The sequence below is a fragment of the Tamandua tetradactyla genome, chromosome 4, assembly GCF_023851605.1.
Source record: "Tamandua tetradactyla isolate mTamTet1 chromosome 4, mTamTet1.pri, whole genome shotgun sequence".
NCBI lineage: Eukaryota > Metazoa > Chordata > Mammalia > Pilosa > Myrmecophagidae > Tamandua > Tamandua tetradactyla.
This window is the reverse complement of record NC_135330.1, coordinates 197,962,592-197,976,333: the sequence shown is the minus strand read 5'-3', so window position 1 is coordinate 197,976,333 and position 13,742 is coordinate 197,962,592. Positions and strand designations below refer to the sequence as shown.

General features: G+C 43.7%; 1 protein-coding gene across 1 annotated transcript in view; it reads left to right on the top strand.

Moving 5' to 3' along the window:
- The window catches only part of STARD13 (StAR related lipid transfer domain containing 13), a 77,829-nt gene that overhangs the window by 30,936 nt on the left and 33,151 nt on the right, over window positions 1-13,742 (top strand). Inside the window, exon 4 of the mRNA XM_077159010.1 lies at window positions 7,514-7,577. Within this exon, the coding sequence (XP_077015125.1) occupies window positions 7,514-7,577 (64 nt within the window). The remainder of the gene's footprint in view (window positions 1-7,513; window positions 7,578-13,742) is intronic.

The window sequence follows — 13,742 nt, the reverse complement described above, 5'->3', positions numbered from 1 at the left end:
ATGTAGACAAAGTACGTTCCATTGAAAAAGGAAAACCTAGTAAGATCCTAGCACTCTGCAAGGCCTGTGGGGAAGTGGAGAAGAAGGAATCATGGTCCTTTTCTCCAAAGAGGCTGCACTCCAGCGGGAAGCACAGCCATATTCATAGAACAAATAAAATAAATCCTGTAGTATAAGTGTATATTCATGCCACATAGTTTTCCTGGCAGTATTAGAACAGTAGTATTAGAACAACTCAGGTCATTTGGAGGATTTTTTATTCTTTACGATTAAGTCAGAAAGAGTAACAGCAATCCTAAATCTTTGTCCTAGACGCAGGTTGGCTTTACTCTGAGTAGAGTTTCACAATGGTTTTGATAAAGTGCTCTGAATACTTCTGCTGCGTGACAGATTCTTTTACCCAAGGCAGCCAGAGTTCGGAGAAGCAGCCACATGTCTCTGGGATGTGTTTCACTCACTTTGCAGAATTCTTGCAGAATCTGGCCATTGTTTATTTTCTGTTAAGGGAGATAAAGCACGCAAGATGCTATACCATAGCAGAGAATATATACCTGGTTTCAGACCACCATAAAGAGTGTTTTCTCTCATGGCTTCTGCCAGCATTCTGAAGAACTGAATGGTTGTGTGCACGATGTTTGAAATTGTACCCAGAATTTCAGTCTCAGAATTTCTGAGATGTCTTCAATGATGATAATTTTTCTAGATAGGATTGAATATACAAAACTTCAATCCTATATAGGCTTCACACCCCCACCCCACTTTGTGCCATTATTATCCTGCAAATCACATCTTCATGCATTATAAACCCATCAACATGGTTTTATAATTATTGTTTTATGTGGTTGTCTTTCAAATCAGAGAGGAGAAAAAAAGTGTTCCAAAAGTAAGACACACAAAAAACTACATTTGTACTGCTTTGCCTGTGTGGTTGCCTGTGCTGTTGCTCTTGCTTATGAATCCACGCTAATGCATCATGTCCTTTCAGTGCAGCCCAAAGGACCCCCTTTAGTTTTTCTTGTAGGCTAGGTCTACTGGCAATGAATTCTCTCTGATTTTGTTTGTCTAGGGATTTCTCCCTCACTTTTAGGTGAAGGACAGTTTTGCTGGATGTGTAGTTCTTGGTTTGACTATAGCACCCGACTGCCTCTGGCCTCCATGGATTCTGATGAGTTTTAATCTTACTAAGGGTCCCTCGTATGAGATGAGTCACTCCTCTCTTGCTTACATGTCTGCACACAGTAAGTCTTGCAGCCTTTGCTGGTGGGCTCTTTGTATATTTGGGGGGCATCTTCAACACTCTGCCACTGCATTAGGGCTCTGCCTTAGCCTTCACTTTCTGTTTCCACAGCAGCTTGTAATCACTGAGGGGTAAGAGAACAGGCCCTTGTCAGGTTTTCTCCTGAGCACTGTCCTGCACCTGTGTGTGGCCTGCTACATTGCTAGGAATCAGTCAGACCTCTCCTAAGCTGCTGTGATGGTCTGAGCTGTTATGCAGCCCAGAGAGATCATGTTCTTAAATCTAACCCGCTCCCATAGGCGTGGACCCATTGTAAATAGATTCTTTTGGTGAATAGCATCTTAACTTGAGATATGACCCATCTCATTCAGGGTGGGTCTTAGTCTTCTTACTGAGGTCCTTTAAGAGGTTAAAAGATAAAGATAAGACATGGAAACAAGCCACAGAGAAGATCAGAAAAAAATCCAGAAAAGCTGAGAGGGGACAGCAGGAAACAGAAACAAATCACAGAAACTGAGAGGAAGCCACTGAAGCCAGAAGCTGGCAGCATCGAAACCCAGGAGAGAAGAGAGAGTCTGGCCATGTGACAGAGGACCTGAGATACGGGTAGCCAGTCTTCGGTGAGAAACCACTGCCTGTTGATAGCTTGAGTTGGACATTTTCATGGCCTCAGAAAACTATAAACTTGTAAGTTAATAAATCCCCATTGTAAAAGCCAACCCATTTCTGGTATTTTGCAGGTCATCAGCTTTAGCAAACCAAAACAGCTGCCTGTGGGTGTTTCATTCCTGAGTTGTTCCTTTTAAGTTTTTTTGTCTGCTCTTTGTTCGTCCCGGTAGTTACCACCATCTTAGCCATCTGTGATGTCGGGTGATTGCTGCTGGGTGCTTTTGACAGATGCCCTGGAAGAGGAACCCTGGGTCAGGTCAAATAATGACAAGTCTCTGGCGATGGGGCTTTGCAGGACCTCAGATCAGGTCTGCTCTTTCCAGGAGGCTGCCAGACTGCGGATTTCACGCTTCCATGGCTGAGATGCTGCTGGCTTTTAGGTCCACCCAAAGCTGGGAAGAGGAGGATGAGACCTATGCGAGTTAGGGTGGCACAAAGTGTCTGAGCTCTCATGGGTTCAGCCATGTCTTCGTAGGGAACACTCCTTGAACTTTTTGAACCTTTGCTTCATTTCTAGGGTTCTGAAAAAGTTGAGCTTGACAATTTTTGCCAATGTTTTTGTTGCTTTTTGGAGGAGTGGATTTTCAGAGGTCTTTATTCCACCATTCCTGCTGATGTCACTCGCATTATTTTTAATCAGTTTTATTAAAGTATAATTTACATTCATTAAAATTTAAGTTTAATACAACTTGATAAGTTTTGTCAAATATATAGTCATGTAATTACTACCATGACCACGACATGAAACATTTCTATCTCAAGAAGTCTTGTGTTGCACCTCTGGCAACCACTAATGTGCTTCCTTTCACCGTAGCTTGGCCTCTTCTAAAATGTCACCCAAGCAGAATCACGTGGAGTAGGTCCTTCCTGCCCGGCTTCTTCAGCGTAACGCCCCTGAGCCTCATCCACGGTGTTGTGTGTGCCACCAGGCAGGGCCTTTGATTCCTGAGCAGGAGTCCCTTTCAGGGAGAGGCCGCAGTGTGAATATCCATTGACAGGTTGATGACCATTTGGGTTGGCTTCACTTTTTGATTGTTTTGGAAATGCTGCTATGAACATTCAAGTACAAACCTTTGTATGGGCAAATATATATATTTTTATCTTGGATAAACAATTAGGAGTGAGATTTCTGGTAAGAGATGGTAAGAGTGTATTTAATTCTGTAAGAGTCTGCCAAACTGATTTCTAAAAGCGGTTGTGCCCCTTCGGAAGGCCAATGGTTGTAATCCTTGCTGACACTTAGGATTGTCAGGGTTTTTAATTTAGGCATTCTAATGAGTGTGTACTAATATAGCATCATGATTTTAATTTGCATCTCTAATGACTGATGATGTTTTATCATTTGTATGCCTTCTTTTGGTAGTATTTTGCCCATTTCTTAAATCTTACTGAATTTAAGAATCTCTGTGTACTCAGGATACAAGTCATTATCCCATGCATGTTCTGTAAATATTTTCCTCCAGAAGAGAAGCAATTGTTCAGTTAATGGGCTGGCAAATATCTGAGGTCAGGAGGGACAAAAGAACACAAAGTTGGGTAGTCAAATCTCTGTAGAGTCTTCAGCTTTAAAAATTACTGTATCTCCTATGTGTCAGAAAGCATAAAGCACAGACAAGCATGTGATAACAGAAAGGATGAGCCCTTTGATTTTTTTTGTATATATAACAGATCAAAGCATTTCCTCAGAATACAATGGTTTGTTTTTGCTTCCAAATCACCATGGAAGAACAAGCTTATTAGATAAGTAAATTTTATAAATAACAGGCAATCCTTGCCTAAATAAACCTTTCAGAACCACCGAGTGAGCAGCATCAGTGTAACTCACTTCCCGCCCCTCTGGGGTAGAGATGTCACCATCAGATGTGGAGGTGGCCAAAAAGGCCGGCTGTCAGACCCTGCTGAAGACTGCTTCAGGCTGGCTGACCACCTTCTAGTCCAGAATTGCCTCTAGTTTTTGGCAGTAGTGAATGTATAGTGAGAGGGTAAACTGAAGATGACTGAAAATGGGGGGGGGGGGCGAGGGAGTCATCACACATTTTTGAGTAAATGAGCGGCATGATAAAAAGCTTTAGAAATGTACCTGGCTTCAATAGGAAGAATTAGAAGTTATAGTGGAACCTCTCAAGAGTCTGCTGCCTGACTCTAAGTGAAAGATGAGAAGGGACTGATTTAGGACCAAGGCGAGGTTTCAAAGATAGTAGGGAGGTACGCTCAACAGGACTTGGTGACCAAATGAATGTAGATCTTGAGGAAGCCAAGTCTCCAGATAAGTCAGTTTTCTAGTTTGGGTTGCCTGTTGGTGATGATCTCGACTGAGACAAGAAATTAAACAGAGGGGCAGGTTTTGAGTAGAAATACCAAGAGCTCAGTTTGGGTCACTGAGTTTGAGGGGCCAGCCAGACCAACAAATGGGGGAGACTAGTGAGAGGTAAGGGGGTGAGCTGTTTGGCAGTCATCAGAGGGCAATCTGCTTCACACTGAGATGAGATAGTTCAGTATGCCCTGCATAATAAAAAGAGGAAGTATTATGGTCTGAATTCTAAAAAATACCAATAATTTAGGGGCAAGAACTGTGAAGTGGTGGTGAAGGAAATAGTGTTCAGAAAGACGAGAGGATTCATAAACTTGAATGCCAGGGAAGAGAAAAGTTATGGAATGGTGGTTGATAACTTGTGCCCGTTGCTACAGATGAATCTCTGCTAAAAAGAAGTGATGGGATTTGGTGGTTAAGAAACCATTGGCCAGGGTGCACAGGTGGTTCAGTGATTAGAATGCCTGCTTTCCATGTGGAAGACCTGGGTTCGATTTCAGACCATGCACCCAAAAAAAAAAAAAAAACCATTGGCCAAAATCGGAAACAGGTGAAATGTCCGTCAGCAACAGAATAGGCAAAGTGATTGTGATACAGTCACATGGTAAAATACTATTCAGCAATGGAAAGAAATGACTGCTGTTATATCCACAATGTGGCACAAACTCAAAACACTACTTTGAGCAAAGGAAGTGAGACACATGCAAAATGTGATGCTTTATGAATCCCTTTAGATTAAGACCAAAAATAGGTACAAGTAATTTAGGGATGATAGATGTCAGAAAGAGGATGCCTCTGGGTGTTTGGGGGGGACCCTGCGGTGGGTGAGAATTGATGGTAAAGGAACAAGATGTCTTTTTCTTGTTTGAGGATGGTTACATTGTGGAAACTCATTGAATTGATACCTTAACATCCATGCATTTTATTATATGTAAGATAGACACAGTTTTTTAAAAAGATGGGATATTGAACCCTGTATATCCTTGTTCCTTAATTGCTGCTCTCTTACAGAGAGATAATGTCTGTAGGGAGAGAGATCACAACTACAGAAAACCAGAAAGATAAAATCTAAATGGTCAGTAAGGCTGACACAAACTTAATTCAATGTGCACTACAAGAGCCCTTTAAAAAAATCAAGAAGTAGGAATGGGGGTGAAGGTGGGTTCACAGAAGGGGGTTTGTGTGAAAGTTTTAGAAGTCGGCCAGCACTAGATCTGCTCCCTCTGTCTCCACGCAGGAGACTTGGTGCCCTGCTGTCTGCAGGAGGTGGAGGTCCTTCTCTGGAGAGCTGTAGCGGACATTCCCGAGATGGGGGACTAGAGGCGTGGTTGAAGGGGGTTGTCCTACTGAAAGCGGGGCTTAAGTTACAGTCTGCCCACGTCCTAAATGTTGAGTGCACAGCCCTCTTCTGGAACTCCCCTCTGGGATACTGGAGGAAGATTCAGAGAATGGTGGCGCTGAGAAAGCTCATCAGCTCCTAATTTAAAAACAAAACAAGGGCAGCGAGTCCTGACTGGAATTGTTCAGAGGGGTCTGAGAGAGATGACTCCAAGGTATATTAAACTGATAGACCATCTAATACATTTGAGCAAATGTAGAATTTGCTCTAAATAATTTAGATTTAAATAATTTAGAGATTTAAATAATTGAGGGAGTATTGGGTTTAAATTTGGTATTTAGTGATAAGTATATAGAAAACTAAACAAATAAATAAGATGATTAATCTAAGAATAAGGAAAAGTTGAGAATGAAGTAAAAATATGATGTGTGTGAATAGCATTTACGTGATCATAATAAAGAAACAATATTGATTTACCAAAAATTATGATTTGGCTATATTTGGAGGATGCAGTGTGTGTGTGTGTGTGTGTGTGTGTGTGTGTGTGTGTGTGTGTGCGTGCGCGCATGCAGTGGAGGATGGGAGTGGGCAGTAAAAGAAATCTTCGTCTTCCATAGAAAGAAGCCACTAGATAACGACAAAGCTGAAAGGTTAAGAAGTAACAGCATGAACATGTTATTAAATGTAAATACCAGAAAAAAAATTAAGAGTTGCCTCCGAAGATTGAGAAATGGGGGAAAAGGAGTAGTATCATATGATGATGGGAAAAAGTAAAGTTAATAATATAAAATAAACTAAGGACATTTGCAAAGGGAATTTCATGAAATCAGAATGCAAAGGGTTGAAGAGAAGGAAAATTAAGAATGTTCTCAGCCAGCTGGGTAATAAAAGGCCAGAGAATGTTGGGGTAGTTAGGATAGTTACATTAAGGGAAGATAGGGCTGAAGGAAGATTGAGAGCTTACTTGATTATGGTCATTTAGGTAGTTACGGTTGTGTAGTTAATTAAGGACAGGAAGGGACTAAAGAGAAGAAAGCATTTGAGAGTTTGTTGAATTTGAGAGGCATAAATGAGGTGTCAAAATCCCAGGGAGTGGTACATAGGAATCCTGTGTTTTATGCATCATTGTTCTGTGGACCCATGACTTCTCTAATTAAAAAACAAATCCCAGATTAAGTGGTGGGTGTTGGAATCAAAAGCGAGGTTAAAGGGTTAACTTTGAAAGTGAGTGGGATCATTGTTTTTTGTGAAACGAGCAATGTTAGGATAAGTGAACATACAGATACAATCTATGAAAAAGGAACAACATAGCAAAATAATTTAGGTCTGAAGGCCAATAGCTTCTCCTTGATGAAAGTCCCTGCATCACCTATTGAGGGACTGGGATGTTTTTGAGACTCTGAGATTGGGAGCCAATCTGAGAAAAAAATGAAAGGATTGCTCGGAGTCCAACTAAGGGTGAATGTCAAAAATGTATCATTCATCCCAGAAATGTGAGGTTTTTGCAGTTATATCCTACAATCCAATTATAGTCAAGCAAGCAAGAGAAGATCTTGAAAACAGGTGGTTGGGTTGATCCAGATGTGGAGATTGAAGGATGGAAGGCCAAAGTACAAACGACTTGCTGGTGAAAGGATGGCTGAAGTGGTGGGCCATGGGCCCAGGAACAGGAGAGAGAGATGCATGAAGGGTCTGGGTTTGGAAAGAGAAGGAACAAGGGATTGGCCAACCTGCTGGGAGAGTTCTCTCAAGTCTGGAGGCTGGAGAACAAATGGGAGCTCTTTTACAGCACACCTGTGTGTGTCATTGGGACACGATTTTTGTTTCTGTACTTTTGACTTTACCAGCAATAAAGGAGGTGTATCAGCCACCTTTAGGTTACTCAGGAGTACCAACCCCAAAAGAAGTTTGATGGGGATTAATCCCTAGTAATCATCACATTTTTCTTTCCTTTTAGACGACTCAACACATTAAATAAGTGTGCCTCAATGAAACTTGATGTGAATTTCCAAAGGAAAAAGGTAAGTTTCCACACCAACAAGGAGCCCACATTCCCTGATTGAAGCCAACGTGAGCCTGAGCAAAAATCTGAACTGTGCAGCCCCTACCCAGGTAGCCCATTGCTCTGTAACCATTGTAAGTCAGTCCGTAATAAACCAGGCTGAGGTTGGTTGGTTGCACTGTTTCATTTTGCTTTCATTTTTACTGTAGGAGTCACTCAAGGATATACAATACCTTAATTCTTTATGGTAATCCTTCAGAGATTTGTTTAGTTGGAAATGTCAGCCTCATGTTAGGATCAATACCCCAGGAAGGAGCCACGGGCACATGTCAAGTGTCCACTCCTCCATTATTTCAAGTCCTTTTCAGGTGTGCTTTCCTTCTCAGGCAGGCTCATTTCATAATTGTACAAGGGCTCAGGGGGCAGCCCAGCAGCAAGATACCAGCCTGCCTCTCTTTTTCCTCCTTATACTTTTCTTGAGTCACAGGAAGCTGCCTTCTGTTTTAAAAGCCACCGTGCTCCCTCCACTACTGGACTTAGCACACGCTTTTCTCTCTGCATGAATAAAATGGGACATTCCGTTTTGAAATAAAGATCTACTTTATTGAGCGCTTACTGTTTTCCAGGAGCTCCCATACATGACCGTATCCAATCCACTGATGTAAGGACTCTCTCTGTCTCCTAGATAAGAAAGGTGAAACACGAGATAGGTTAAATAATTTGCCCATGCTCTCTCTGCTGGTGGCCAGATGGGGTTTTAGCTGCAAGGTGTAACTAACTCCAAAACCGAGGCCTCTAGCCACTCTGCTACACTGCCACCCTGACTCATGGGACCCATCCCTTCAGGAAATTCAGAATTAAGATTACTAGCTACGTTTTTCATTTAACATCTCCAATACATTACAAATCAAGCCTCTATCTAGTTTGAAGAAGCAAAGAAAACATGCTGGAATCCAAACAAAGTGTTCTTTATTCTGGTGGACACAGAAATCATTAAATCCAACAGGTCTGAGGTCGCTCCAGGGTAACTAATCTTTAAAAATAACTTTAACCTGAATGTCAGCCCCAAAATAGCATTCAGGAAATCAAATGAATTTCAGTTGACCTCACCTTAAAAACAGTTTGGGGTTTGAGCTGGTAACCAAAGATTTACGTTAAGGAGGTAGAAGACTGAAAAACAATATCCAGAGAAATATGGACATTTTGTCTGGGCCGGAGAAATTAAAAATGTGGGAATAACCCTCCCAACAGCTGTCTTACTGAGTAGACCCCTTGAGAAATATCCGGATCAGATGGTGTTTTGATTCTAACACATGATTCCTGCTAAAGCCAAGTGTGGCCACGCCTATCGCCTCAAGTGATACTCCCCAGTCGCTGGCCCATTGGACTCAGCAGTGCACTGCACTGTGCTTTATCACAAAAGAAAATGCCGGAAAGTCGTGGCATTGTTTGCGTCAGTGAAGTCAAGTGGTTGGATGTTTGACCCCTCGCCAGCTTTTCCAAGCCCACCTGGGGTGGGGGGGCGCCTCGAATGCACGTGTTAGGCATTTTGGGCACTGCCTTCACGAAACAGCTCTGTGATCTGGGCTTGGGACTGCTGCGTCCCTCAGCTGCAACTTATTTTGGCCGTGGGGCAGACACCCCAGCAGCCGTACACACTGCAGGCCCACAAATGCATGCCCTTGAATGAAACAGTTCCCTCTCACATGGAGAACCCGGGAGTCGAGGCCTGAATTCCAAATGAACAGTCCCTGGTGGGTGGCCTCCACCCCCAGGCCCACTGGCCGTGACCCAGCAACGAGGCTGGAAGTCGCAGGCCTGTGGACACTTGCCAAAGATCTGCCCTGGCACAAGCCGCCGGCTGGGCCTTCATCTGAATGCAAATAAATACAAAAAAATCACTTAATCCACAAACGGAGACTAAGAATAGCCCAAAGGATCAGAACTAGAGTGAAATCCAAAAACCAGGCACCATGTGAACTTTCAGCTGACTTTGGAATTAGTTCATGTGGATGAAAAACGATGCAGCAGCTTTCACACTAGGTGTGTCCCCACGTGAAGTGAGGTGGCAGATGGAATGGGGTCCTCACCTGCAACCTTAGAGGCCCCTCCACAGGACCCACCTGAGCACCCGGCTCAACGAGGGGCTACGTGGGCTCACGTGGCACCATGTGCTGAGCAGACACCAAGGCTGTGCCTGCTGTGCCGGGCACGGCTCCCACAGACGCAGGCATGGAAGGGCAGAGAGAGCGGACGTCGCAGGGCCCCACTGGCCTCCCACCGTGGCCTGCAGACCAAAGAGGGTCAGGTTTTCTCAGCAATACCTGCAGTCCAGGAGTTCTCCTGTCATTCCTAGAAGAGGGATGGGTTTTGCTCTCTCACTTAAGTCCATTGTGGGTCTCTTACCATTTTCTCTGGGTCACATTTTGCTCTCATTTGATTTTGTTTGATTGTGAGTATTGGGGGTGGGGGTACATGGAGTGCCATGACCCAGGCATCTCCAAGACCAGGCACGCACAGCTCTGCACTCCTCCCTGGGAGGAGGGAGCTACACCGGCCCTTCCACTAGACCCCACCTGAGGAGGAGGGGCCTTAAGTCGCTGGTCCCTGGCAGCCAGCAGGTGGGGATGAGTGTGGGATTGTGGCGTCTCTGGGCCGCAGGATTTACCAAGACCCAGCCTGAGATGCCCGTGTGCCTGCCGCCCCCCCACCTCACCCCCCATCCCCGCAGAACCCCCTCGGCCCCGGTGAGTGCCTCAGTGGAGACATGAGGCCACTTATGTCCAGTGTCTGCAGAGGCAGGAAGGCACAGCTCTACATCTCCACGCAACTGTGGATTAGCTTTTGAAGCCATGGATTCACAAGGGCTCATGTTTCCTTCCAGTGTAAAGATGAGGCCAAATCCCATTTAAAAGTTTTGAAAAAACACACAGAAGCCCTTCTTTCTGGAATGTCTGGTTGTCTTCTGTCTCTGAATAATATACAATTTCAGTTAAGAATACTTTCATCTTTAGAAAAAGGCAAACATAGGAGCCTCATCTATCCGAGTTCAAACAACGCACTCACAAAGCTGCTCATTGTCAGAAAAGCATCTCACCATTGTCACCTGTATAGTTCACACTTACCTTGTGATGACATCAAAATCCCCAAATGATGGTTAATGAAAGTAAAAGTAGGAGTCGGGGACTGGTGATTGCGACCAGGCTACTCGTTGGCGAGGGGAGACCCAGGGAGCCTCAGCTTTGCCCAGAGAGGCAGGGACACATCAAAAGAGTCCAGGAGCCAGCAAGCATCCTCAGAAGGCTCTGGAAGTCAAGCAAAGGTGAAAAGTAACGCAGACCCATCCCCTTCAGCAGCCGCCCCTTCTGGCCTGGTTTTGGAGGGGCCAGGGTCTGGACCCCCACCCCTCCTACTTCCTTTCACACCCCCGCACCCCTCAGCAAATAAGCCACCGCCTGGCGGCCCAAATGAGAAAAACGACACTGTATTTAGGCCTGCACTGGGCTGGAGAGTGTTGCTGTTTTTAATTGAATATAATTGAATATTAGGGGGTCTTTGATCGTCTTTTCCACCCCCACCCTGCCCCCAGGACGGGATTTCCCCCCCGGAGCCTCCCTCACAGCTCACTCAGGTGTGCTGGGAGGTGGCTTGTGAGGAGCTCCTACCCTGCAGTTCCATCCTGATTGTCGGAGAAGGCTTCCAGGTAACAAGCACAGGATCTCTGCTTCCCCTTTCACACAGCAGCTCTTCAGCTCCAGCCGCCGGGCAGGATTCGGCTAGCTACAGCCCAGGGGCCGAATGCTCGCCCTTGTTTTTTGTCAACGGTTTCCTTGGCATGCACCCAGGCCCCTCGCTCGCTGCTGTGGTGTTTGCTGCCATGGCCAGGTGGCCCTTTACAGGACATTGAACCCCTGGCCCGTTACCAAAGGGTTGGCTGGCCCTGGCTCAATCTATAATGGAGATTCACAGACTGTGAAGACCAGTTTCTTTGTTTTATTTTTAATTTCCAGTCTGGCTTGGATCAAGAAACTTTGGTAAAATTCAATAGAGATAGGAAATGAAAACTAAAATTATATAAAATACAAGCCCAAATATTTTAGTATTAGAGTCAACAGACATAAAACTGCATCGCAATATAAAGATATAATCAAAACAAATATAACAGGAAAGAAGAATTACAAAACTTTACATTTTTGTGGAACGTGTGCATGCCAAGCACTGGAACCACAAAGGCTTTTTACTGTTCAGTTTCTGTAACTCCACAAAAGGCTGCACATGAGATCGTGAGTTCCCATCACATGCCATGTGCACAAACACTGTCAGTCACTATGTAAAATTTTTAATGTGACAGTGAGTTTCTTGTTTGTTGTCTAATTTAGGTTGGGATAATCTATATCTAAAATGTTTCTATTTTATTTTTATAACACTCAACATAGAGAAGCCAATCTTACAGAGTATGCTGACTGGAAAAAAGAAGAGATTTTAAAGCAATTTCAGTAGTTCAGGGTATTCCTTTTACCTTTCATTCAAAATGAAGTCAATGATACAATATATTCAAAATTCATCCTCAGTCCATCACCAGTAGCCAATTCCTAAGATTATAAAGTTAAAAATTTAAGTTGTCTTTTCTAACAAAAATGACTCTTGAACATTATACACTTTGAGTTAATGTTAAAATAACTTAATGATAATATGATAAAGATAATATCTAGCCATTTAAAGCCTCTTCACATATAACCTCACTCAGCTCCATGGGCAGACCGTGCTGGATTTGCCTGGTGATCGCCTTCATTTCACAGCTGGAAAAACTGAGGCTCAAAGAGGGTGACCTCTTCAGGCACTTAGCAATTTAACTAGGTGCCATCTCCACATTTTGAAAATGAGCTCGTCTGGCTCTGCCCACATGACTGAGAAATGGAAGGACTTGGAGTCGTGTCCCCGCAGATCCCACTGCCCAGCTCTCCACTTCCCACCAGGCTCTTTGGAGGAGCCACTCAGCCAGGAACCAGCACCGTCCACGGCTGCTGTGCCCAGAGCTGTCCTGGGCATCGCGGTGTCATGGGGCTCATGTCGGTGGCCGCTGCGACCCCAGGTGCTCTGTGTCCAGTGTTTCCATGGCCTGGTGAGAGAGCACAGGGTCACTTTCTTCGCAAACACATCCAGCTACTAGAGACCGCCACTTGCATTTCTAAGTCCTCACCAACTATTTGTTCTTTTTTTTAAATTTTTTTTTATTAATTAATGGAAAAAAAAGAAATTAACCCAACATTTAGAAATCATACCATTCTACATATGCAATCAGTAATTCTTAACATCATCACATAGATGCATGATCATCGTTTAGTACATTTGCATCGGTTTAGAGGAACTAGCAACACAACAGAAAAAGATATAGAATGTTAATATAGAGAAAAGAAATAAAAGTAATAATAATAATAAAAAAAACCTAGAGCTCAGATGCAGCTTCATTCAGTGTTTTAACATGATTACTTTACACTTAGGTATTATTGTGCTGTCCATTTTTGAGTTTTTGTATCTAGTCCTGTTGCACAGTCTGTATCCCTTCAGCTCCAATTACCCATTATCTTACCCTGTTTCTACCTCCTGCTGGACTCTGTTACCAATGACATATTCCAAGTTTATTCTCGAATGACGGTTCACATCAGTGGGACCATACAGTATTTGTCCTTTAGTTTTTGGCTGGATTCACTCAGCATAATGTTCTCTAGGTCCATCCATGTTATTACATGCTTCATAAGTTTATCTTGTCTTAAAGCTGCATAATATTCCATCGTATGTATATACCACAGTTTGTTTAGCCACTCTTCTGTTGATGGACATTTTGGCTGTTTCCATCTCTTTGCAATTGTAAATAATGCTGCTATAAACATTGGTGTGCAAATGTCCGTTTATGTCTTTGCCCTTAAGTCCTTTGAGTAGATACCTAGCAATGGTATTGCTGGGTCGTATGGCAATTCTATATTCAGCTTTTTGAGGAACCACCAAACTGCCTTCCACAGTGGTTGCACCATTTGACATTCCCACCAACAGTGGATAAGTGTGCCTCTTTCTCCACATCCTCTCCAGCACTTGTCATTTTCTGTTTTGTTGATAATGGCCATTCTGGTGGGTGTGAGATGATATCTCATTGTGGTTTTGATTTGCATTTCTCTAATAGCCAGGG